General features: G+C 51.3%; 7 protein-coding genes across 7 annotated transcripts; 4 read left to right on the forward strand and 3 right to left on the reverse strand.

Moving 5' to 3' along the window:
* Positions 1–213: 213 nt before the first annotated feature.
* On the reverse strand, positions 214–3223 carry POX_d05337 (uncharacterized protein; the record flags this gene model as incomplete). Its single annotated transcript, XM_050114185.1, has 7 exons — positions 214–303; positions 370–562; positions 628–859; positions 928–2182; positions 2296–2876; positions 2967–3156; positions 3206–3223. 7 exons carry the CDS (start codon positions 3221–3223, stop codon positions 214–216), a joined length of 2559 nt encoding a protein of 852 aa, XP_049969136.1.
* Positions 3224–4442: 1219 nt separating this feature from the next.
* On the forward strand, positions 4443–6084 carry POX_d05338 (uncharacterized protein; the record flags this gene model as incomplete). The annotated part of the gene is made up of 6 exons (XM_050114186.1): positions 4443–4613; positions 4738–4797; positions 4926–4979; positions 5134–5150; positions 5223–5373; positions 5461–6084. The coding sequence occupies 6 exons, from the start codon at positions 4443–4445 to the stop codon at positions 6082–6084; spliced, it is 1077 nt and encodes a 358-aa protein (XP_049969137.1).
* A 910-nt stretch (positions 6085–6994) lies between these two features.
* POX_d05339 (MYND-type zinc finger protein samB) lies at positions 6995–8833 on the reverse strand (the record flags this gene model as incomplete). The annotated part of the gene is made up of 1 exon (XM_050114187.1): positions 6995–8833. One exon carries the CDS (start codon positions 8831–8833, stop codon positions 6995–6997), a length of 1839 nt encoding a protein of 612 aa, XP_049969138.1.
* A 4524-nt stretch (positions 8834–13357) lies between these two features.
* On the forward strand, positions 13358–13498 carry POX_d05340 (uncharacterized protein; the record flags this gene model as incomplete). Its single annotated transcript, XM_050114188.1, has 1 exon — positions 13358–13498. The coding sequence occupies one exon, from the start codon at positions 13358–13360 to the stop codon at positions 13496–13498; it is 141 nt and encodes a 46-aa protein (XP_049969139.1).
* A 1867-nt stretch (positions 13499–15365) lies between these two features.
* POX_d05341 (Guanine nucleotide-binding protein subunit beta) lies at positions 15366–17197 on the forward strand (the record flags this gene model as incomplete). Its single annotated transcript, XM_050114189.1, has 5 exons — positions 15366–15456; positions 15614–16325; positions 16416–16503; positions 16569–16688; positions 17009–17197. 5 exons carry the CDS (start codon positions 15366–15368, stop codon positions 17195–17197), a joined length of 1200 nt encoding a protein of 399 aa, XP_049969140.1.
* A 5117-nt stretch (positions 17198–22314) lies between these two features.
* POX_d05342 (uncharacterized protein) lies at positions 22315–23391 on the forward strand (the record flags this gene model as incomplete). Its single annotated transcript, XM_050114190.1, has 3 exons — positions 22315–22926; positions 23069–23298; positions 23376–23391. 3 exons carry the CDS (start codon positions 22315–22317, stop codon positions 23389–23391), a joined length of 858 nt encoding a protein of 285 aa, XP_049969141.1.
* A 1023-nt stretch (positions 23392–24414) lies between these two features.
* On the reverse strand, positions 24415–25957 carry POX_d05343 (Transcription initiation factor TFIID subunit 14; the record flags this gene model as incomplete). The annotated part of the gene is made up of 7 exons (XM_050114191.1): positions 24415–24503; positions 24612–24732; positions 24793–24933; positions 25015–25157; positions 25276–25427; positions 25703–25743; positions 25949–25957. 7 exons carry the CDS (start codon positions 25955–25957, stop codon positions 24415–24417), a joined length of 696 nt encoding a protein of 231 aa, XP_049969142.1.
* Between the last annotated feature and the right edge of the window lie 318 nt (positions 25958–26275).

Genomic DNA, 26275 nt, shown 5'->3' on the forward strand with positions numbered 1-26275 from the left:
ATTACCATAGTAGTAATACATAATAGAAGCGGCTGCTCAGCATCGTGTCCGTGGTGGTAGCAATACACCCAGAGGTTGAAGATGTCCCCAAAGCCGGGTCCAAACGTGGCTCACAACTTCATGGACTCAAAAATATGCCTCCAGATCAAAGCAAGAATGTGACCGGTCAATCCATATCGTGCCTGGGTCAAAGACTATCTCGTGCCTCGTGCCTCATCGCCGGTCTGCCAACCACCGATTGGCGTTTTCCCAAAGCGTCGCCTCCTTGAACTCTCTGCCCGCATTTTGCGTTCCCTGGTAAACCTGCACACATTGTCAGCTCCGGCCGGCGGTTCATACAGAAACACCCGAGGAACCTCCCAAACTTACCGCATCCCACAGTTTGAACGCAAGATCTAAATTGCCGGTGAAGCTTTCACTGTGCTGGAACCATTCCTTGCCCTTGGACTTGACCTCCTGACGAGCCTCCGGTGATGTGGGGTTGGCTTGCAGCGGCAGGTCGTCCAGGTAGGTTCGCACAGCGATACCGAGACCACAGTCGTTGTCGTCAATAAACGGAAGCCTATCGTCAAGGTCAGTACATCTCCGCGGGGTGCATCGCCAGGAGCAGTAGAGGGACACGCGTACTTGATACCCAGCTGGACCCAATCCTTACGGTCGCGATCAGCATCACCGCTCAGGAGAAGACTCGCCAGCACCGACTCAATGAGATTCCGCAGCGCAGTGCGGACCTCACAGATGAGAGAACGGTAGCACAGAAGTTGTCGGCTGAGAGGGCCAGAGTATCCAATGGGTTTGTGTTGCAATTTGGCAATACATGCCACCCGAGACACCAGCATATTAAATGTCTTGTCCTCCTCTGCATGGGACTGGTCAGTCGCCCGTTTCACTAGTGAGCTTCACGGTCAATTTCATGGGAAAACGTACCGGATCCTCTCATGGGGCCACCCGAGACATGTGAAAACCAATTCTTTGTGTTCAGAAGATCCATGCGCAGCATTTCGATCGCAATGAAGATTGCATCTTCAAGATGATCATTAGGATCGACGCTTGAGAGGGCTTGGTCGAGACATTTGCCCCATGCGGTCAGGTTGTGCTTCTCATCCACGTAGCCACGCAGCTGCAAGAATCGCCAAACCACATTCGACAGAATATCTTCTTGCGTTGACAGGATCTGGAGAATTTCGATTAGCTGAGATACCTCTTCATTGGCAATGAACTCGGAACTGTTCATCTGGTTGAGACATACGGGGGTGTCTTTGGTCGCGAACGTCCTTGCCACAAATTCAGAATTGGTCAGACTTTGCAGGCCGAACTTGAAAGAGCCACGGGGGGCTTGAATCGATTTCACAGCCTCGGGCATCTTGTCACTGGATACCCTCCAGGCCTGAACAGTCTCCTTGACGGAGGGGAGTCCCTTGAGACTAATTTGTCTTTGGTTCGAGTCTTCATCGAACCAGGGCCGAATGGTGATCACTTTTGTCTGGTAGAACCTGTGGAGGCAATTTGCCAAAAGCCCAATGGACTGTGCCCTGATCGGAGTGAGAGTGTCTGCCACAAGCTGGCGGTAGATCTCCGTGTCTTCCGTTCCTAGAGGCAGACTCAGGCAAATTTCACCCGAGGTGAGACAGTTAGGTACGTCACGGCCAATGACGCCCTTGGACATGTAGAAATACAGCTCCTCGGGAAGTCGCAACCCGATAATTTCATGCATGTCGGAGGAGGAGTGCTCCTGGTGCATGGGGGCCACCCGTCCATCGATGTCGATGATCACATGGTGCTTGACGACCAAGTACGCCCTTTTGTACGCTTTTGTGTAATCAAGCTCCTGCATGCGGCGCTCGTCTTCAAATTGCGCACACAATGTCAAGGCGCTCCGGCCGGCCGCATTGAACATGGGCAGCGCGTCACGAACGGTAGGGAGCTTTCCAGGGAATGCCGGGTTCTCGAACAGCGGGAAGGATCTCAAGAAAGGTGATCCAAGCAAGAGGCCGAATTCCAGGAACTGTTCGTTCGACAGGCGACCCAGTTCCTCCTGAAGTGTGTGTTTCGTGAGCCAGAAGAATTGCGCAGGCTCGATGTCGATGCGGGTCACGAGCTTATCGATGTCGAAGAAGAGAGCTTCGGAAGGTCCGTAAATGGCATCAATGACCGGACTGGAGCCTCGGGCCAGGTAGGCAAGCTGCTCGGGGAATGCTTGGTTAGCTTCCACGTCTTAACTCTCTCACGTGTCATCGGGTCGGCTCGGCTCAATCGTCGTCGTCGTGGACGGGCTGTCCATTGCGCAAAACATACCTGCGCGCATGCACTGTACGGAGCGACCATGAACGATACGCCATTTTGGGAGAGGGTGCGCTGCAGGAACTTGTATAGGGTTTCCGGGGGTGGGGTCCCTGAGGTTTCATCGTCAGCGTCGACAGGAGCTACCGGCGGGCTGCCATGGGGGACCGTGGCCGGCATGGAAGGCGACCAGATATCGGACATGCGTGCAAGAAGTTTTTTCATACCGGCATTGCTGAAGGCATCCACGACTTGGTCCGCTTGTTGCTGGTCATAGAGCTCCCAGGCTTGCTCAAACGAGCGAACCATTGCCGCCTGGTTGCGAGGCTTCTCATCTTTCTTGCCAAAATCTAGTCCATTGAAGACAAAGACACAGGTCACCCCGAGACTCTTGAAGGTCTGCAGCTCTCGTTCGATATTAGCCTTGAGCGCGAAGGGAAAGCCGCCTAGGGCGCCGAGCAGGGCCTCTCGGGTCGACTGGTTGACCAGGTGCTGTTGAATGTAGTGGGAAGCATCGAGGCCAATGACCGCACCTTTCAGTGCGGAGAGAGGAAGGGACTGCGTGCGGCCCACGGTCCATTCGTCAAGGGGACGGACTAGCAATGAAACTTCCGGTCAGACGTGTTCTGGGTGATGGCCAAGGTCAAAGCTCCCAGCGATGCCCGGGATGACTCGCGAAGACTTACTCGGCATGGCGGGTGAAGCTGAGAGGCACTTTTCTGTTGTTGTTTCACAGCCCCGAGCCGAGCGTACAGGCCCTTGGAAGAGCAGAACTGGGAATGTGGGGAGGTTGAGGAGGATGGTTGGATCGGGCAGAGGTCCAGGTTTCGCGATCAACTGGGTAATGACGGGAGGGGGAAGCGGAGGCGGGCCTCGCTGAGGGTTTGGCAGCAAAACATGTTACCACTCTGGTTGGACTTGGTACCCAGCAGCACCACTTCATTTTGTGCCGAGCTCTAGACTCGTCTGCGATCACGAATCTATACTAGAAAAGCTGCGGTGGTTGTGGAGAACCCCTCGTCTTGTGTTTTAGTATCAAAAATATATATACATATATATATATATTATCTCCATGAAGGGGCTCTCTCTACCTGGTTACATACGTTTATTCTGGCTCACTAATTATTGAATACGATTTTCTATCCCTCTTGTCCGCCTATCGATAGACCGCAATCGTAGAACCCCGTGCATCGCAAGTCCGGGTAAATCCTTTTGGCGAATATTAACTGCAAAACGCATACATATTGCACCTCAGAGAGATATGAGATAAAAATGTACATATACAGCAGAGCTTCGGTAAGCTGATCTTCGACGGTGCCTTCCGAGAGCAGGCAGCTTCATGAGCGCTTTTGCGAGTGGACGACGATGGAGTACGTAGTGACATGTGCACCAACTGATTCAACATGCTCTATTGAAGAGACAAGCCGATGTTTTATGACCCGCGGCCGTCTCGACCATACGGGAATTTCGCTTGAATACCTAGGTAGCATTCTCACATTAGTAGGTAGAACAGTTACCCCACCCTTCCGATCCTTTTATGATGCGAGAGGCCATATCATGGATCCTCCACCGGGACAGATAGAAGGCGGTCTTTTCGCAATCGACGAGACTTCTTCTCCCTCGGCCTTCTCGATCATGGCTAGCTCCATCCCACATTCTTAGCGGGGACTCTCTCCTCCAGCACATTGATACGGATATCGCCTAAGCGGTCCGCTCCACCCTCTGAGACCCGACTGGAGACCCATGGACAGTCGGCGTTTTGGCGAACCCGAGCATCCCATTAGTCACTCCTCAAGCCGAGTCGAGTCAGCGTGCGATAACCCGGAGATGTTTCCACCCTTTCTTTACAGTCACACGATAATCGAGTCCCCCGTGCTGGAGTCTTGGCGTATGAGTTCCGGTCGGCTATCAAATGATCAAATGCACTACGATGTACCAGCAGCGGGCAGTTATCCGACGTCGCATCCATGTGGCGCCAACCTACGGATTCAGTAGTGACCCACTAGAATCTATATAGTCGGAAGTAGTCGCCCGATTCCAGACCTCACCTCTGCCGACAGTGTTACCCTTTCTTTTTTTGTGTTTTTTTTGACCCTCCCATTTCTTTCCAGCCCGAACGTCCCATACCTCTATCTCGAACCAGCATTTGGTCGTTGCCTGACATGTCGAATACCGCCGTGCCCATCGAACTACCCGTCATTGACATCTCGAACCCCCATGACCCCGCCGTGGGGAAGGCGATGCTCGATGCAGCGGCCAAATATGGCTTCTTGTACGTGAATAGCAAGGGCACGGATTTCACCGCGCAGGACGTGGATCATGCTTTTGGCCTTGTACGTGCCTCTTTGACTTTTCTCCCCCCCGTCTTTCAGAAACTACGCGTGCTGGTGCTCGGCTGCTCTGAGTCAACGTGACCGATCACTCATGTATTAATGGTTCATCGTTGCATTTGAATAGTCCCGAAAGTTTTTCGCCTCTCCGGTCTCGGACAAGGAGACATGTCGCATTACGCCAAATGTGAGTGCACCTCGGAGGATTCCATCCCAATGGGATTGGATGTCAAAAGAAACAGAGAAGGAAGACGTCCCGATAAATCAATTAAACTTTCCACAAAACTGACTGGAAAACGCTTGGATGGCCTCTAGAATCGCGGCTGGTCTGGCATGCACACAGAGACATTGGATCCTGAGCATCAACGGGTACGTCCAAACATGAAAGATGACAAGCAGCAAGAAGAAGCAAAAAAAAAGAGAGAGAGAGAGAGAGGAGAGAAGAGAGAGAGAGAGAGAGAGAGAGAGAGAGAGAGAGAGAGCTGGTTGTCTCCAAAGCTAACTCTTTACTGTACACAAAAAGACCGGTGATTTTAAAGAGTAGGTGCCTTGGTATTCGCAGGACACTCGCCTTGATTCGTACAATTTCTCAGTTGACTCATTATTCTCCAGAGCTATGAACTTCGGCGACTTCAAGAATGGCAAGGCGCAACAGCCTCTCCCAACCTCTCTGACACCTCACGAGTCGGAGATCGCTGACTTTGCTCAGCTGTGCAACAAAACCTGCAAGAGGATCTTGGATTTGCTCTCTCTGGGCCTCGAGGTAATTAACGCAGTTTTCGGAATCCCCATTAGCTGTCTTTTGCAAAAGCTTGGTCATCCAACTGATCATCTCATCACAACCCACTAGATGCCGGAAGACTTCTTCGCAAGTCGACATGACCCCAGCAGTGGTCCAACAGGTAGCATCCTCCGCTTCCTCTGGTATCCATCCATCTTCTCGCCCGAGACCGCATCTTACAAACACGACAAGGATGTGCGTGCCGGCGCTCACTCCGATTACGGCAGTATCACGCTGCTTTTCCAAAGACCAGGTCAACCGGGTCTGGAAATCCTGACGCCCGAAGGCTCGTGGGCCCCAGTGCCCATCATTCCCGGTGACCAGCCTGACGCGTTCCCCTTCCCGCCAATTTTGGTGAATATCGGGGATCTGCTGAGCTATTGGACTGATGGGCTCCTCAAGTCGACCGTGCACCGGGTGGTGTTTCCTCTGGAGGAGCAGCGGAGCCCGAACCCACAGGATCGATATACCGTTGTGTACTTCTGCCATCCAGTGGACACGACCGAGTTGGTGCCTGTGCCAAGTCAAATTGTAGCTGAGCATCGACAGAAGACAGGTGGATTGAAGGGCGACGCAGCAGTGGGCTTTGGTGGTGGTGCTGGAAGCCTCGAGCCGGGCAAGAGACCCTTGACCGCATGCGAGCATTTGGAATCGAGGCTGGCGGCCACATACGGGTTCACAAAAGAGGCATAAGAACCGGAAGGTCGAGGGAGCTCTTTTGCTTTGCCATAGGATTTCCTCGGGGGTCCACTACACAGACACGTACAGTACACGCACACAAGTCGGTTCATTCTTTTTCGACAGAATACGGGCAAAGCGACATCTGTGAAGGGGAATAGCGAACCTTATAGGGCTCTCAATGAGAGTGGCAAACGTAGAAGACATTGAGCAGACACGCAGACTCATAACGCGTAAAAAAAGAAGCAAAATCAAGACCATTCACAAACGTTAGCAGGCACTTCCAGTAAAAGGGCGATGGGACTTGCTCGACCGCGAGAGAAGATCAAGAAATCGACACCGTGGCCCATCTAGATACAAAGGAAATTCATTAAGTATGAAGAAATATCACTCAGCGACACGCCCAGCGAGCCGAGGCGAGCCGGCATGGGGGTGCGAAGTAGTAAATGGTTCGGGAGATCATGATAAATGAGGACGAAAATGTGGATATGAACAGATATACACTTTGAAATAAGCTTGAAAGGCGGAGGTGAATCGACAGTGGTGAGGGCAGAGCGGCGACAGAAGGGAGGAGGTTCCCACTCATGGTCGGGCACACTCGACAACAACGCAAAAAATGATGGAAAATGACGGATTAGATTCAAAACTCGACGGGAAAAATAGGTATCTTTGAGGGATGATAATTGTTGAACTGGGAACGCCAAAGTTTGCAATGCTAGACGCAAGTGAGACGTGAGACCATGGGAACAAAACATATGAGAAGATGCGGTATAACGCTATGCGGGAGTCAAGATGCACATGCGAGAATCAAAAGCTGGGCCTCGATCCTCGAAGTCGTCGGGAGCAGAGCATACTTGACAAACTTGAGGAAAGGTCTGAGAAATGTAAGATATGGTCTCGTAGCCGGTCGACGGGGAGGACGAGATCAAGGGGTTGTGTGGCACCAGTGGCGGTGATAGACCCAAGCCGCTTTTTGGCAGTCTTTGCTACAGTACTTGGTGCGGCGGCAGCGACGGCACTTGGCAAATTGGCGTTGGAATTCTTCCCACTTGCCACATTTGTAGTATGCACACTGACGAATACCGCCGCGTGACTCGTCCTTGCGACAAAGATTTCGCATCACCACGCAGGCCCAATACTGCATGTCTTTCGAGTGATGTCTCACAGTGAACTTTTCAACCAAAGGAAAGATGTTGACATCGTCGGGGAGGAGATATTCGTCCTCCTCCTCAAATTCCACAGGAGAGGTCGGATCAGCACCTTCGTCCAAAAGGTGCAGTTCGCGGTCAATTTTGAGCCTGGGGACGAGATGAGAACGTTGAAAGTACGTCCGCAGGTTGCAGTACTTGGACACATAGGCCAGCAGCTGCAACGACATGAGAACATCCTCATCCCGGGGCATTGTGGTGAGAACACTCTGCGTAGCAGGCGCGTTTCGATCACGGAGATACATGGCATAGGGGCTTGGGGCAAGGGTAGGGGAATTCTGGTTATTCGTGGCCTGAGTCGGCGAAAGACCTAGACCGCCATTTGGCGGAGCCGCCGCGTTGTTGATGCTGCCATCAACCGCGGAACGATGAGCAATATTGAAAGTTTCGGCGTCCTGGCCCTCTTCGGAGGGATCAGTGACCGAAAGACCATGTGCTGGGGACACATCATCAATCATGGTCGTCTGCTGCTCATCCACGCCGTCGATCTCCATTCTATTTGGGAGTGCCACGATAGGGCCCGGATTTTCTCCCAGAACAACATCATCTCCCATGGCGGAATCCTCGCCATTTGCATCATCTGACTCGCCTGAAGCCGATGGCTGCTGTCGGATGATAGGATGCGGGGGAGCAGGTACTGGTTGTGGAGGGGTTCGAGATTGGGAGTGCACATTTACACTGGGTGTGGTCGGCGAGTCAGGTTGTGAGATGAGCCCGGTTTGCAGCCCAGGTGGCATGCTGGGCAACCTTTCAGTATCGCGAACGGGCCGCAGACCAAAGGTCTCGTTGGTATCGATCGACGGCATAGCCGTGGCAAGAGGTTGCATGGCCCGTAGCCGATGACTTGTTCGGGACAAACGCACATCGTGAGCGCGGTGGTTGTGGACATCATGGCGAAAGGTACTTCTTTCGGGGGGAGAGGTCATTGGGGCACGAGGCGGGGAGGTGATGTCCATGGCATCTGAGTCGGTCGGTTGAGTGTCTTGGTAAAACGGCTGGGGAATTTCGATGCTCGGAGGAGCCTGTCGACGAGAGGGAGGGCGGGTTTCGGTGTGATTGTTGGAATCTGGTGGTGCGATGCGATCGGAGGCGTCTCGACCGGAGGAAGTCGTCTTGGCAGCATGTCGACCCGAAGTGTGCTTGTGTGAGTCGGGCTCGGCGCGCGACCGGACCTTGTCCACAACCTTGATGTAATTGTCCAGAATGGTAGCGATCACAGGGACCATATCAGCCTCCACAACTCTTGTCCGTACACTTTCCGATCCGCGTACTCCGATGTTGACCACGCATTGAAAGGCAAGGCTCCATTTCCACATTTCCATCAAATCCTTGCTCCGGCCCTCCTTCAGGATACACACCAGTCGTTCGATGCCGCCATCGACGGTGAGAATATCTCTGATGCGGGCTGAAGAGGTCGTGAGGTATGCTAGGTGGTTGAGCGAGTTGATGAGTGGAAGAGTCGATGTGCAATCAAGGGCCCGCCGGTCATAGAGGGTGGTGGTGATGTTGACCGAGGCCTTGTTCACATTCGGGATGCTAAAATTGACTTCACGCATGATGAAAGTGAGAGAGTGTCAAAGCGATGCAGATGAAGCCGACAGATACTGGACGCGAACGAGGAAAAAGGGCCCCCGAGGAACAGGGCAGGTGATGAAGACCTCAGGGATGGTCAAGATGATGGGGTGGCAGCCCCTAACCGGAGGGATGACAGCCCAGGATGACAGTGAATTCCAGGGGGATGGCAAATGTAAACCCTTTTGGAGGAAAAGAGTCTTATTGACCGAGAGACATCGGGAAACTCAGCGTCACGGATATATACAGCGCCCGATGAATTCCCAAGAGTGAGGGGAAGGCAAGCGAGAGGGGGTTGGTGGGAGGGGAGAAGAACTTGTGATGACTCCCCGAGGTCACGGTGGGAATCGGCGGCGGTGGGGGTCAGCGAGGTCGGTAAAGGATCTAGGATGATAGAATCGGCTAGGGTGAAGAATCGAAAGATGCAAAATTAGATGGACAGACCGCGCTTCTGATCGGTAGGGCTGGTGGAAGGGAAAGTGAGATTGAAAAGCCTTTGAGGGCAAAAGCGGAGAGGCGTCAGGTGCCTCCTTAATATTATGGCACCCGAGGACTGGCACCCGCCACTCCCAAGAAATTAGGTAGAAACTTACTCCCGGAGCAAAAAATTGCAGTCACTGCATCCTCACGGTGCAGGAGACTTGACTAGTAGTTACAATACTGCTCGACTCGGTACGAGACGAGACTGTACTTGGTGGCACGACCTCCTGATGACAGCGACCCTGTCGGCTTACCTGAGGTAGTCTCTCTGAACCCTCGACTCCATCCAGCTCTCCGTTCTCCCTTGCTATTTTTGCCGTCCCCTGCACGGACTGCAGACGGAGGCACTTGTCACAAATCGGTGCCCACTGCCCAGTTCTGAGGATGCTTCCTTTTGAATCATCCGCACAAGCCGAGACTATCTTGATCTATCCCCGCGACCGTAGCCACGCGAGATTCTGCTTTTCCTAACAGACACCAAGGGTTTGAGTTTTCTCATTCTTGATATTCAGTATCCAGTATCCAGCCCACCAGTTTGGATAATTCTGCCCGTGGATGATTGATCTCTCAAGGCTCAGACAAATGCGGCACAGCCTCTCTGGAACCCTCGTGGCCACTGGTGGTTAAGAATCAAACAGATGCTCGGGCTCGGGCTCGGGCTCGGGAGGGACGGGAATCATCCAGCAACGCTGATTAATTGAAATAACCCTCTGGGCCACCGCACGGAGTTGCCGCAATACTGGTCAGCCATTTCTTCTTGTTCAACAACGACCTTCATCCTGAGCGGACAAAGCCGAGCCAGTTCTCCCTACTTCTATCTCTCTTTCTGGCTCTATTTCCCCTCGCTTCGGTGTGGAAAGTGAAGCAGGGTAGACTGCTCTGGCAAGCATCTGCCAGTCGGCTCCTCCGAGAGTGCACAAGTGCACATTACCTCCCTGTGAGCTTTTGCCGACACCCACACCATAGGCTAAACCATCAACGTCAAAGGAGTGCCTGTTCAAGTCCACAAGTCCCGGCCCCTCATGGTGCCAGGAAGGCTTTGCCACTCATGATCTGCGCCTGTTAGCTCTCATGCAGGCCTTATCAATGGTGCCAACAAAGCTATCACTTTGTAAGAGACCGGACATACATCGCGGTGTATGTAATCCTCAATGGCGCCTTATAGAATCCGATTTTATCTCGCTGAAGCACTCTGTATCCAAGAGAGGAAAATCAACAGAGATACCCTCAAGGGCCTCGGTTGCAGGTCCAGACCTCATGAGTTTCGACAGAATGTAAAGCACGTGTAGACTCTAGAAAACACCCGTGACGCATGGTGACTGCGTCAGGGATACTTGCTCTGGCATGCTGCAACAAACAATGACACATCTCCCTCAATGCATGCTGTCAGGCACAACGGAAGCTGGACAATCTCCCGATCATCGAGATTATCATGCCTGTGTGCCATGGGCCAGCTACCAGTCACCCTACTCATCCACTGGATGAGTATACTCAGTTAGCCAGCAGTCTACCGGCAAAGCGTCATGGTTGCAGTTCTGCCAGATATGATCGCTCCAGTTCAGATCAGTGCCCACTGTGCCTGGGCAGGGTTTCCGCCATTGCACGGGAACCGGTGGGTGTTTCCGACATGAATCATTTTACAGATCCAGCGTGTTCTGCTGCACTCCATAGATCTCCAGTCACATCTGTGGATCCTGGGTGGAGCAAGGAGAATTCGCACGTTCAGTAGTCACTTGTGGGCCCCCCCTCGATATCATAGGACCTGCATGATCATGATGTATCACTGGATCGAACAAATAGTGTAGCGATGGAGCCAGCGGAATGTGGGTGTTGAATTCTGGTGCACGACCGAAGCTGTGCTCATCGAGCGCTTCAAGTAGAGGATCAGCCGGCGACCTGAATGATTCATCCCAGCGCGACAACCTAAGTAGTATTCAGTTACATACTAAAAGTAATACCCCATTTAGATACCATACATATTCATACATACCGTTTGTACAGTAGTGTGTATGGTACCAAGTTGCCCAATGGTGTCTCGCCAGGCACTGTAAATGTACAGCACGGATATGCCGATTGCTCCCTCATTACAAATCATCCGCCCGGTGATTGTTTGCAAAACAACCGGACCAAGCCCTATATCCATACCATTAGTTCCATCGAGGTTCGAGAAGATAGGGAGCTGGACCTCGGACAGGTGGGGGTATCGCTTCTCGACTTGCTTCGGCACAGACCAATCCGTGCACACATTGAAATTGGAAGGGCGGCTAGGATTTAAAACTTGGACCCGCTGAGGCGGCGGCAAACAGGAATTCGAATTGGTCTAGTCGTCTCCAGGGTTGAATCTAGTCTACTGCATGGTTTTACGGTACTTTTTGCGCCTGGCCTGTTTATGTTGTTTGCTGCGTATGGTCAAAGAAATGAGCCTTGAGAGTGACTTGCTTACATTGCTCCAAATCAGACATGTACACATACAATGGTCATATGTCATTTGAGGAGGAAAAGGGCACGTTTCGAAGCGTCTTTCCTCCTGGTGACTGGATAACCGCACTCAATTTCAAGTCAGTCGGGCCGGTGGAGCAGATGGTGGATCGGGTTCGATTTCCAAGTGCTTTCTTTTACAGCCATCACTCTGTTATGAAAAGAGGGAGGGGCTAAAATAGTAAGAGTGCATGGGGATTGTTAGAAGCAGATGTACAACTGCTGCGCAAGATGGCCTCGAGAGCCAGCATCATTTCGTGTTCGCGAGGAAATTCAAGTGGATGAACAGCCACGGTCGATTCAAAATAAAGTGAACGGGAGCTCCGCACATTCGCAATTTTAGAGACCTCGATCACTAGTGCTCCCATGAAGAATCGGTAGTCTGTCTGCATAAACCTACTGACGGAGATGAGAATGGGGCCAGTGCGGAAAGTATTGTGGTAACAGTATGTACTGTAAGGTGTATTTGGGTCTATCGTGACATATTGTATATTACAGTATGTCTGATACAGATCAGGCCCTGCCGAGGACAAGACAAAATTCAAATCAGAGGCTTACATACCGACATGTCAGGTTTGTACTACAATCACGGATGCCACGCAGCGGTCAGAAGAGGTGCAGTTCCGTTGCGTCTTGGCCATCTCCTCGAGGTGGTAGGTCAACAGGATATTCGATATGAAAGGTGACAGAGAGATGGATGCATTGACATGAATGTGACTTCCACTCCACTTATGGTGCACAAAAACAACTGCGAAATAAGATTGCATTGATTGGCACCCCCGATGCTCACATACGCTCGGTCATCGAAAGTTCAATTGCCTCAATATATAGCCTTGGGCATGTAGCACGATCTTGGCCGTCGGGTGTTGGATTTCCGTGGCGGCTAGGCATGTCAAAGCCATATTCTCGAAGCGCTAGGAATGCTCCGTGTTCTCCAGGTCAAAGCCAAGAAGTAAATAAGCTCATAGATACCGGTGTTAGACTACTGTCATCAAACAATAGGTCACCTAGTGGACGGATCGGACGCAGACACGCTGTAGAAACACAGCCGGGACATCATCAAGAAACTGGCGGTATCGACGGAAAAAGCGCTCGACGAGGATCTTTTCAGTATGATAACCACATGAGTCGCAGACACGAAAAGGGCTCCAGATTCGAAAATCGGCCGAACATCCCTGATTCATTTTGGTGTTCATTAGTCAGGATGGAGCGCGGGTGAAGTTTCCATACAGTTAGTGCTGACATGACTAGTGCAGGTAAATACTAACCTTCATCTTGACATTAGCTGTGCTGCCGCCACACGGCAAATAATCGTTTTTACCCAGAGATCTCTGCAGATTGTGACACTGTGGCTCATGTATCGTGTTGCTCAGGCTGCACAAAACTGATATTAGCATCACATGCGATAGGCTCCAGGTGATATTGAGCCAACGTCTCCAACAACGTGCCCCGACCAAATAGAATCTATCGATATCTTGACATTGCCATTAGACGAGCATATCTACTTCCGTTATGGTGGAATGTCGAGATCTTTATTCAAGTAATTCTAAATGGTACGTGAGCCTACTTTTGTCATGATGCCAGTATTAAACTTGGGGTTTGAGCGGGCGGTTCGCCCGCTCATAGAAAGAGATCTATATTGGATACCAGAGACAATCATTTATCAAGCAAAAATGAATACCGAATTGTAAGAGGGTCTCTGCGTGGAGCATATCCGATAGAGCATCTACCACCTACAATATAGAAGTAGGTAATGCAGGCTGACTTCCACAATTGGTCAGTGAACCAAGACAACAAGTTAGAAGCAGATTGCCAATTGAAGCTCGCTATTCTCAAGGGTTCAAAGCAACTGAACAAATAGGGGCGGCAAAGTCGGCGTTGGTCGAAGAGCTAGTAATTTCACGCTTACTGCAGTAATTTCCCAGACCGCCATCGTGCATGTTTACTCTGGAAGCTGGAGGAGGGGTGCGAATTCCAATCCATCAGGGACTGCGATCCCTGGCGTGCTGACCTCCTCGACTTGCGGATTCTGACTTTTGTACGTCAATGGCTCGAGTTGGATAGCATAGGCGACTTGTGCGAGTAGGGGAAGAAAAATCCACAAAATAATCTACTCGGAATTAGTAGTATCCCCAAGCCAAATCAGTCAAATACTATTCTACCAACTGGGTCCTCGGGCTCCGGGGCTAGTGTCCGGTGGCCCACTATTCAGTGCTTGAAGTGGACCCGAACGACATTGTTGATTGTTCCCCCTGAAAAAACCTGCCGTTCTATTCAATTCATCCATAAATTCATCCAATAACGATGCCGCTCGATTACCGATACAGACAGTACATACATACTATACCGATGTACAGTACCATACGCAGCTTATGTTGTGCTTGCAGTCTCAAAATTGTAACCCTCCTTCAGAGCCTTCCAGTCCTCAAGCTTTGCCTAGCGAAGCACAAGCCACTGAAGCCTGGTAGAGCACTGATCGATTAGGTACCTGAGTTTTTGTAGATCCGACAGTATCTCACGGGTCACATGGCAAGAACAGTCTTCGAGTACAGTTGCAGCGAGTGTGGAACTCCAGTGGATGGCTTCCCCCCTGCTACAGATGAATCGATATAGGTTACCAATCACATTTGAGTGAACTGATTGGAAATTCCCATTTTTCGGGTCCGATGGTTGACTCGACCGTATTATACAGTCCAAAGGCTCGTCAGAGCCCCATTGAAAGCGAGGTGATTCATCGTAAGGGATGCGAAGGAGACGCTTGTGGTGAATGCCCTTCTTGCTGCGTCGAATTAGATCTGGACAGAATGGGGATTGACACACGTGTGCTATCCTCGTTTCTGTGCAATGAATTGTACACAACGGATGGCGGAGAGACAACTGACTTGCATGGATGATCCCTCGGTCCCGTCTGGTAAGTTACAGTAACCCAGCGCTGTTATGTAAACATCACAGATTTTACAGTATGTAATTACAGTCATATTCATACCAGCCATACCGACCACCGAGCCGTGCGGTATTGGGTCAAGGTCCAATATCCGTGCAGCAAACAGTCGCTCGTTTTCTCCTCTCCCCCTTAGCCCGATTTCCCGATTTCCCAATTCCCAATTCCCGTTTCCACACCCTGGCGCCCATTGATGCCATCTGTCTCGTCCCAAAGTAGGCCTTCCTAGCTCTAGGTGACATTCTTCTTCTCGCACAGATTTGTGGCTTACCAAATTCAACCCCATTGTCGTTCCTCACTCCGAGCTCGACCGTGTTGATTGATGGTACCCTGGTAAACTTGGAGTCTGATTGAAGTGACTTTCACCAGTCCCTTTCCTGTGCTTCTCGCTCCACTTTCAGCCCCCTCGTCCCAACTTGCTCCTCCCCCCTCCTCCTGCTTCTAGTCCTCTTTCCCTTGGGTCCCTTTCCGATTCTCTCGCCCAACCGCCTACCTTCCTCCACACTTCCTCCGCCCTACCCCCTGGAACGACGTTTCCATCGCTCCCCTGCATTCCACCACCACGGTCTATTGGGGTAATTGTTCGGCAAAATGGCAGCCGACATGACGGCGAACAGATGCAGGCCAAGATCACTGCGGCCAGGCGCGAAGCTGAGGGTTTGAAGGATAGGATCAGACGCCGGAAGGATGAGCTGGCCGATACCTCTCGTACGATTTTCCTCCCCACCCCACAGACTCTTCTCACTCGATCCCGCGCGTGGAGGCCGCGATCGCGTCCGCTGCGATGAGTGACTCTAAGGAGACGCGACACCTTGGAATCAACCTTGAGCAGAAAGGATCAAGACAGCTGACCTCCTATATGCAGTTCGTCAGGTTGCGCAGGGCCAGACCGATACCCTTCCTCGAATTGGGATGAAACCTCGTCGGACACTGAAGGGCCATCTCGCCAAAATCTACGCCATGCACTGGTCGACCGACCGCCGTCATCTCGTCTCGGCCTCACAAGACGGCAAGCTGATCATCTGGGACGCCTACACTACGAACAAGGTCCACGCCATCCCGTTGCGCTCCTCGTGGGTCATGACGTGCGCCTACGCGCCCAGTGGAAACTACGTGGCTTGCGGTGGTCTTGACAACATCTGTTCCATTTACAACCTGTCCTCGCGCGAAGGTCCCACTCGCGTTGCTCGGGAGTTGTCTGGTCACTCTGGTTACTTGTCCTGCTGCCGCTTCATCAATGATCGCCGCATCATCACTTCCTCTGGAGACATGACCTGTATGCTGTGGGATATTGAGTCCGGCACCAAGGTCACGGAATTTGCGGATCACCTCGGCGACGTGATGTCGATCAGCATCAACCCGACCAACCAGAACATCTTCGTCTCCGGTGCTTGTGATGCTTTTGCCAAGCTTTGGGACATTCGAACGGGCAAGGCTGTTCAAACCTTTGCCGGCCATGAGTCCGACATCAATGCAATCCAGTTCTTCCCCGACGGTAATGCCTTTGGTACCGGCTCTGATGACACTACATGCCGTCTCTTCGACATTCGGGCCGATCGGGAGCTAAATAGCTACCAGTAGGATTTCTTCTTCACCCCCGCGACGTCCCACGCGGCCCTTCATCTGGGGGTGTGCTTCGTGGTGCTAATTGTCTGAATCCAACAGAGTGACCAAGTTCTTTGTGGCATCACCTCGGTCGCATTCTCCGTGTCTGGTCGACTGCTGTTTGCTGGTTACGATGATTTCGAATGCAAGGTATGACTGACTATCCCCGACCCCGATACTAGTGAGAATCTGTGAGTGGCTGACTGAATTGCTAGGTATGGGACGTCTTGCGGGGCGACAAGGTCGGCTCGCTGAGCGGACACGAGAATCGGGTGAGCTGCCTGGGTGTCAGCAATGACGGCATCAGTCTATGCACCGGATCCTGGGACTCTCTGGTAAGCTGATCACCGGTTGAAATATTCAACAATGTTTTTTGACTAACTTCATTTCCCCACTCGTCTAGCTCAAGGTTTGGGCCTGGTAGTTTTCCGCGATTTGGAAAACGAACAAGATACCCATATTGACCATTCGCCCTGTTCTTCTTTTTTTTTCTTCCCTCTTGTCTCTCTCGACTTGTTCCATTGGTTCGATGGTTCCGCCCTTGTACGATAATAAACAGACACCATTGAACTTGCTCTGTTCTCTGGATAATTACGACGCAGACTTCGGTCCGTCCTATCCCATCTGAGGAAGGCGCTGTGTGATGCGAGACTAGTGGAGGGACCTCGGGATCCTCGACGAAAGCGACGACAGCGATGTTTCACCACGACGAGAGCTCTGCCGCTTGAACGACCATGATCGGAGGTTCGACGATTCCATTTGTGTGGCGGTGGCACCTCCCAGAGTGCCGGCTGCGGTCACGATTCCGCCCACTTCAGATTCCATGGCCTCACCGGTCCCTTGACTTTCTCTCTCGTCAGTGATGACGCTTCCCTTTTACCCTTCTCTTCTTTCTCCCACCCCCGATATTGTCTTTTACCATTTTTTATTCTCATCTTACAATGTCCCACCCTTGAACGCCGTTTCCTTTCGATCTTTCGATCTTTTTTCCTTTTTCAATTACCCCATTCTCCATGTTCTTGATTGCCCCCTCTTGCATCGGTTCTCGTATGTATTCTCTCGGTGAAGGGACGAACAAGGACGGGTTCGGTGGAATTTGAATATGACCTTGCCCTGCCTTTTGACGTTGCTGTCTGCGTTTTCGCGTCAATTCCTGTTCTTCAAACTTCACTCTCCCTTGCGAGACTTCCCACCCATGATCTCATTGCTTTAAATCTGTGTTCGCCCATCTATTTGACCTTCCCCCTCCCCTTAGAGATTCCTCTCTCCCTCGCCGCTGTCTTTCACCTCGCCCCCCAGAAAGTTTTTTTTGTCTGTACTTAGTGCGTCTTCCACGAATTGTGCCCTTCAGATGGCTTTGATTTTTGGGTCTTCTTATCTGAAATCTACCTCTTTCTCTTTTCTTATGATCATCTACAAAGTCTCAATGTCCACATCCACATGTGCTTATGCTCTTTCATCCTCGAACCTTGGCCTTTCGAGGAACCAATTGGTTCGACGCCGCTTATTGGTTTCTATACAATCTTCCCTTGCAATTGAGCGCCTTCCCGAGACCACATTCATGCTTGGTCTGCTGGTCACGCTCACAGTCTTGATCGATGAGCCCACAATGTGATCCCTTGTCGTTCTTCCGTACATTATGCTTAGAAGGGGCTCGGTTGACGAACCATGGTACTGACGTCACGCGATTTCCCAATAAGTACCAACTCAGTCGCAGAAGATACTCCAATACCAAAACTGCTGTCTTGCAGGAGACTCGGTTCGAGTGGGGGAGCTTTGTGGCATCTCGCCATCTGAGATCGGTGGGCGCGGGCTCAGGCAAGAGGCCAGTCGCCCTACAGTCATGGTCCGATTGACCGTTGAACCTCGTCTTGCCAGCCGTACCGAGTCGTGTTGGCAGATGGTACTATAGATCCACGTGGGCTTACTAGTCAATCGAACCCACACAGTTTCCGCCTCCGGATTGCTACTAACAGAAAAATGACGTCCATTGACGAGATGTAGATTGGAGAAGGAGCCTCGAGAGACGGAGACGGAGATGAGCATGCTAACAGGTAAAAAACTGGAGCGAAAGGACAGCACAACAAACCGTCATCCCGTCCTCTCCATCCCCTTCCCTGTTTAGATCGTATTCCAGATGGAAGTACCTGCAGTGCAACAGTACGCAAACACCCGACGAACGTGAGTCGGGCTCTGGTTAGGAGTCGGCACTTGCTGTTCCATTGAAAACCCTGTCATCATGTTTTTGTTCTTCGATGCAGCAGCTCCAGGTGCTTCGAACAATCAGTGCTGAGAAGAGTGGCATAGGTTGTTGACAGGGTCGGTCTCTCCATGTATGTATAGTGGTGACTTGGAGAAAGGAGACGTGAGTTTGCAAGCAAGGTCAGAGAGGTCAACAAACAGAAAGAACAGCCACGTTGAGTTCAGGATTCGACTGACGCGGCTTCAGCTCGGTGCAGGCTCGTACTCATGTTCCAGATATCTTTCTGAAAAGGTCCCCACGTATGGAACCCTTCTACTTCCCTTAAACTCGCCCACCGACTTGATATCTGCCTTGCCACGTCAAGCTTCAGCGTGACCTTTGATCCCATTTGGAGCCGTCGTTGCAGACGAGCTCTCTCTCTCTCTCTCTCTCTCTCTCTCTCTCTCTCTCTCTCTCTCTCTTCCTTTCTTCCTTTCTTGGTCTCCTTTGGCTTGTACCCATAGAGGCTGTCCTTTGTTGTGGAATCCTATCCTCCGTGCCTCGCTGGGATACCCTGTAGGAGCCGTTAGATTCTGGGAAAGGGAGTAGTCGCGACTGCCTAAATGACCCCCTCCCTCTTCCTTTCACACTTTTTTGCACAAGGCTCAGAGCCGGATGCCCGAGTGCGTGAGACGACTGCAGAATGGTACGATGCCCATTTCCCACTTAACATGTCAGGAGCGAAAGGTCCAAGTCCAACACGTGGGATGGATTGGTGAAGGATCAAATGCAGGCTCCACCTGCCGGAGATTTTCCGAGTCGACTTTTTTTCAACTGTTCTTTTTCTATAGTCCTTTCTCATTCCTCGAACTCCTCTTGACCTTTGAGAGTCTATCCAATCAGATCACCCTCATTGATCCATTGACTCACCTCGGGAACTCGAGGGGATCTTCCAACGAGCCTGTGCGCTGGACATGGGGCTTACCTTTTCAGCACCAGGGATGTCAAACAAGCGTTGCCAACTCCTTTGAAAAAGAAAAAGAAAGAAAAAGGAGGGCTTTTTTCCAATTTCCGAGGCCTAATTGAGGCTAAGGGATGTCATTCCTTTGTCTGCACCTAGCACCTGTCTACCCAGTGTATCAATTGGATGAGATGGGTGTGGAACTGATGAATGAAAGGTTCACGAGTATGCCCGGTTTGCAGATGCCCAAGGACATCATGACGCTAATTCTTTCCCTGGACATGGGACCCTTGGCTTCAGTAATGATGTAGGGAGCATGCGCGAGACGGGTGTGTCTGAAGATCATCTTTGTTTTTGGTGAATCCCGGGATCCTCTCGTTCTCATCTCGCTTATTTCATTACTCAAGGAAAAATTTGAAGCAATTCTCATTGAGCACAGATATCGCTCCACCGCTTACTAGAAGGAAGTGTGCTGACCTCGTGTCTCTGGTCGTTCGGCGGATGATATCCACGTCGATCCGTCCAAAGGCGACTATTTTTTGATCGCGCGTGTGGACTAGACCACAACCGTAGTAGTCTCGAACTTTAGGTAGCCCGTTGCACCGTCGAGTGCTGATCCTATAAAACGGAGACACCCGATCAAAGAAACTCTAGGGTCTCTGAGAACTGTCGTGCGGGTGCAGTAGTGTCTTTTCTCTTCTTTTTTTTTTCTAAAAAAAGAAACTTTCCTCTTGAAGGGTTAATTGAAATCTCATTTACCCCATGACGATCCGTCGGGGATGAGTGCCTTTTGGGACCTTGGCAGACCGTCCGAGGCTTCCGTCATGATCCAAGCTAAGCGACGATACTAAGGCTCCGTCTAGTTAGCCTTTGGTTTGGGACTGAGACTCGGACGGGATATCTTCTCGTCTCGCCAAGGGGACCCTGATTTGAACTTGGAGTGCCAGATTCAGATGACGCCATGCATGTGTGTGCAAGCATGGCAGCAAGCCTTGTACTAGGAGTCGTAGTAGGTCCCCCGTCTCTATAACACCTTTGATGTCATTCTGGCTGGCTTGGATCAACGATGCCTTGATTCCAAAGGTCGGTGGAACTGGACATGGACGACTCGGAGAATTTTCCGATCCCCGCCGTAGAGATCGTTGATCAGGGAGATCAAACATGCTGGACTGAAACGGCAGCCGGTCTCCTGCGCGTTACTCCACTTGGAAAAACGCTGAAATGACATCTCTCATGTTGGATTGACGCCCTGCACACCACATATGCAGCATGGCGTTCATCGCAGTGCTCGCCTAGCCTTGATGCTATTTGGAGTGTACACCGGATGGTAGACCAGCTCATCCTCTATCTGCCGGTCCTTTATCCAAGCACTAGTCCTCGAACTGGATTCCCTCTGTAACCTTAAAAAAACATGGATCAGGGGGCTGAGCTTCCAACAGACTCTGCGTTTCCGATTCAAGTTAGAGGGCCCTGGAATATCCGTACTTTAGTGCGTACGTACTGCCTAATCTGGTAAGGCTCTCTCCTACAAACGTGCTTCCAACCTCCAGTTGGAACCTAAATACAACCTTGCAGTGTAAAACATTCACTATGAAGATCCAAACATACTACTACCAGAGAGTATCGGTGTCAGCCTATTTTCTTCCACCCACATGTATGGGTGACGAATGGCCTTGCGGAGGCCGAGGCCGAGACCGACTCCTTTTTCACCCACCTGATCTCTCGAGCGGTTTCCACTTTCTCACCGTTTCAGTCGTCGATCTCTTCCCCCCTTGAGCCCCTCCGCTGATTCCACTCGGGCTATCTTTAGCGCTGGGCCACGACGCTAGATTGCAGACCTTTCTTTGTCTGAGGGACTCCTTCTCCAGAAGCGATCGGAGGATGAACCCTTCTCGAAGCGCCTAACAGCTGAAGGGTTGCGGTGGTCGTTTGGTTCCATCTTTGCTTGATGATCTATAAATAGACGGAGCTTCGAGCTTCCTCTCGACTGGTTCCTGGCAGCTCGCAGACAAGCAAAAAAAATAAAAAAAGTCGGAGGTGTCAGAAAGGTCAAAAAAAAGGAAAAATAAAACCAGAAAAAAGAAGAAAGTTTAGATGCGTGGGATACCGCATGGCAAAGAGGATCTGCCTCATTTTCGCCCTGTTCCAGACATCTGAAACCGACTGACTTGGTCGATCCTGACCGATTGGCATCGCGTGGCACTTTCCGCCCCGAAAATTAAGAATTGTTTCGAGACTCATACACTACCAGCCAGTACCTCATCTCTTCAGTAGATACACATTTTCGAGTCTGTTCCCCACAGAATAGTCACTATTGCAGATGTAGTCCAGTGCGAGGGTAGGTACTGTGGAAGTAGTCCGGAGTCACGGGTGGCCGCTCTGCCCTACTTGACCGTGCCCCCCAGCCAACGTGACTCGACACCGACTCCACCTCGTCGCAGTTCCGAAACACACCCGAGCCCCGAAATCCCGTGCCGGGCCCCTCTTTCGCGACTCTGCCACCACGTTGCTCCTCATCCGCTCTTTCTTTCTCTTCCTTTCTCGCGTCCATCCTCCCCCAGACATTCCTTTTTTTTTGTTTCCCTCATTTCTCCTTCCTCAGATTGCCCGTCCCACTCGGTCACCGTGCACCTCCTCTTCTCCCCCCCCCAAGTTCTTTCAATCCCTACGCCCCAGTCCCTCAATTCTCAAACGCGGCACAAGTTCCGTCATTCAGTCTCCGCACCCAGAGGATCGCCCCCCCCCCCGTCATCTTTAAACCCTTCCCTCTCCCCCCTCGCCTCTCGAGAGCTTCTGCTCTCTTTCTTCTTTTTTCGTCATGTCCGCCCAGGAAGAATTCGATCAATTGGTTCAAAACAATCGTGCCTACAATACCTCCCATCCCGAAGACCGTGACGACTCCCCCCACTTCTCGGACGACAACGATTCCCTCTCCTCTCCACCCCGCCAATTACGCCAACGTCGTCTTGTGGACTCCTCCGACGAGGACGAAGATACTACCAACAACATGGTTTCCTCCCGAAGCAACTACCACGTTCCCAATACCGTCTTTGAAGCCAACACTGGCCCCAAAGGTGTCATCGCCGATGCCCAGGCTTTTGAACGTGCTCGGAAGAAGTCTTTCCGCCGGACTCTGCTGAGTGCCGCTGGTTTTGACTCCAATGGCCCCACCTTCAGCCTGAACAAGGCATCTCGAGATGAGTCCTCTGCTCCAGAGGGCTCATCGGGGAGTGATGATGATGAGGAGCGATTCATGAGCAAGTGGCGTGCTTCCCGGATGCAGGAGCTGCAGAACCGTAACAACCGGCGCCAATCTCCCCGGGGCCGTCGATTTGGCTCGGTCGAGACGGTGGATGCGGCTGGCTACCTGGATGCCGTTGAACAAGTCAACCCAGACACGGTCGTCGTAGTCTGCATTTACGATCCCCAGGTACGCTATTTTGCCTGTTTCTCTTTCTTCCTTTTTCTCTTTTCAAGATTCAATCGCTTGTTTCTGGCCTTCGGTCTCGTTGGATTCAGCTCAGGCCTTTTTCAAGATTGACCTTGCAAAGCTAACATACTTTCCACTTTAGTCTGATCAAAGCGCCATTGTCGAGGAATGTCTGGTGACCATTGCCCGCCGACAAACGTCGACTCGCTTTGTCAAGTTACACCATGAGATTGCCGAGATGCACCACATCCGCGCCCCCGCTCTGCTGGCCTACCGCGGGGGTGATGTCTTCACTACCATCACCGATATCATTCGCAATATTCCCCGGGGTCGCAGCTGTAGTGCCGACAGCCTGGAGGATCTATTGAAACTGTACGTGCCTCCCCCCCTTCTGCCTCCGACGAGGACGGTTGTGGTCGCCGCTGGAAGACTAACATTCGAATCTCCAGGCATCGAGTTCTCTGAAAATACTCGGGACGAACCTTTCGAAAGCTTTTTACCATCTTCTTGCACAGCATCAGGCGTCCTGGATTTGATTTTTTTCCCTCTGATCTCGTTCTATGATACCGATTCTTTCTATTTTCATGCATTTTCAAGCCCCTGAATTGCCACCGTTCGACGACACTTTGCATTTGAAATGGACATTTACTTGCGTCGCTCTCTCGCTCTCTCTTTCTCGTCCTCTCTCGTGGAGTGCTCTCCTTGCCTCTTGGGTAACGCATTCGAAACAGCGCCCCCTATATGACGACTGTTGGCGTGGCGTTGGGTGGAATTGTGATACATGATTTGTCGACCTTGTGGGCAGATCGTGCCTTTTTTTTCCTGGATATCCCCAATTTTCTCCTTGTTTTGTCTTGGATCGGCGAATGACAACTTACATTGCTGGTCCATTCTCACATCGTCTGCAGTAGTCATCCACTCCACCCGGAGTATCAAATACGTATTGTGTAAGAACATGACGAATTATATAGTGCCACCCTCTCCTAAGTACACCAAGTTGGTAGACATGCCATTTCCGCCCAGCCACGGAAGGTCAAATACCTTTCTCAGCATTACCTTGTGGAATCCAACCTTAGCACCTTGTAAGACCGCTTCCTCGCCCATGAACAAAGTATATAGAGATATATATATAAAAAAAGGGAGGGACACAAACAAATGTAGAATCATATTTTTGCTTGCCCTACCGGTCTGTCCAAATCCCACTTATAAAGTACAATTCTTATCCTCCCTGTGACAGACGCCCCCTCCTGATTGATATTCAACAAAGGAAATATGAGAAAAGAAAAGTTGCAAAAGACAAGAGAAGCCAGCGGGGGAAAAGGTAGGGGATAGTTCTAGAAAATGATGGCAAGCAAGGCACCTTGGTTTTTTGTTTCTGTCAGAAGCAGAGAAGACAGGTAGAACGGCCAGAACAGATTGGATTGGGATATGAATTGGATTATAATCGTTTTGAACTTCAGGTTGCAAGATTACGCGCCACGGACATGTTTACAGCGCACCTCGTTCGGCCGTGAATTCCCAGAGCATCTTGATCAATGCGTCCGGGAGTGTGTAAAGGTCCACGTGGAATTCACCCACTGAAAGGAAGGTATCAGATTAGTTTTCACTCCGTGATATGAAGTACATCCAGGCACTGGACATTCTCAAAGTGAAAAGGGGGTATGGTGGGGAGATGAAGGACTCACACTCGGCATCGTTCTTGGTATACGAGTCTGCGGATTTGTTGTCATGTACCATTTGTACAACCTGCAGCAGGTCATCTTCGTTCAGTTTTTGCAAGCCGTCGGCCAGCTTGTCCATATCAACCTGGAAAGAGTGAATTAGATCGCGAGCACATCATCAAGAGGGGCACGACATAAGACGTACATTCTTCTCGGTCCGCTTCTTCTTCTTCACACTCTCCTCGCCGGTGGTCCCACGCTTGGACTTGACACCATTCTCGTCTCCTGGAACCGGACCGGACTCGCGCAGCAAGGCCAAAAGGGCCGGCTTCGGGTTGCGGAAGGTCTACGTGGGGTTCCAAATGTCAGTCGGCTGTATTTTCATGGTCGAGAAGGAACCACCCCACAAGGGGATGATGATACTCACAATCGAATGCTTGGCCTCGTAACGCTCTTGCGCAAAGTTCAAGTCATGGCGGACCGTGTGAGTCTTGTCGGCGACCAAGTCGATAGTCATATCGAACTCACCCCATCCTTCCTCTTGAATGCGGAAGGGAGCTTTCTTGAAAGCTACAGACAAGACGTGTGGTCAGCAATGGCTCATCGGTCCAGACATGAAGGCCGAGTAGCTGCTTGCGCAATGCTTTGACAGCTTTCCCACGATCAGAAAAGGGGCAAGAAAACTAACTTTGGTTCGCACGGTCTCCGAAACTGGGGTGCAGTCGGTACACGGCCTTGTCGAAAACATTGGCGGGTACTTGCTCGCCCTTGTCGTTGACTAGATAGATCTCGATTGACCAGGCACGCTGCGGGAAGCCCTCAACCTCGGAAGGCTTGTCACTGTGCCATCAAAAGAAGTTCATTGTGAGCCCAAGTCCATCACAGTTCCGGCAGAAAAGGAAGCTCAGTACTGCCCATGCTCGATGTGCGCCGCTTGGCCGTAGCATCCTGCATGGGCAGAAAAGCTGTCCCATTCACTCTGCTGTGTGGGAAGCAATGAAAATCAAACGCGCCATGAAAGGCTCTAGATGGTGAAGTATAGATGGTGTGGCACAGAGCAGGAGTTTCGGTCGGGAGGCAAAGATGAAAAGGTATGATAAATCGAGGGAACGTACATGATGTGTTGTTCCGTGACAATGCGGACGGTGCGCTTGACCTAAGATGTGAGAGAGAACGGTCAGTAACCCATATATCAGAGCTGATGCAGCGTTATAGAAAGCTAGCACGTGGAGCAGCCACCAGAGCGCTCCTCGTAGACGCGACGTGAGGCTATTCTCAACAATCCTGACCCCAGGCCCTGCGCATCATTGACAGGGATAGGGCGCGACCGCATGCGATAAAGCCAGGAACAATTTACTCACGTCAGGCATATTTGCAGATGTTCTATGTGTTTTTGACTTCAAGCTCAAGCGTATAAGAGCGATCGTTGCAGAGTGCGCGCGCTGGTCGGCGTGAAACGCTCGGGAACAGTTTGCGCGGGCAGGCAGGAATGATGGAAGGACGGAATTGCGGGCAGCGGTCGGAGCAGATCCGGAAGATGGCAGAACAGGTGGGTTTGAAGCAGGATTATTGAGAGAGTGGCTACACACTCGAAACTTGTATTTGGTGGAGTGAGATGAGATTGAGGTGAATGAATGAAAGATGAGAGTTCCGGGAGTGGGGACAAATGAAGTTATCGAGGGGGTCGG

Source organism: Penicillium oxalicum, chromosome IV, assembly GCF_001723175.1.
Source record: "Penicillium oxalicum strain HP7-1 chromosome IV, whole genome shotgun sequence".
Taxonomy (NCBI): Eukaryota; Fungi; Ascomycota; class Eurotiomycetes; order Eurotiales; family Aspergillaceae; genus Penicillium; species Penicillium oxalicum.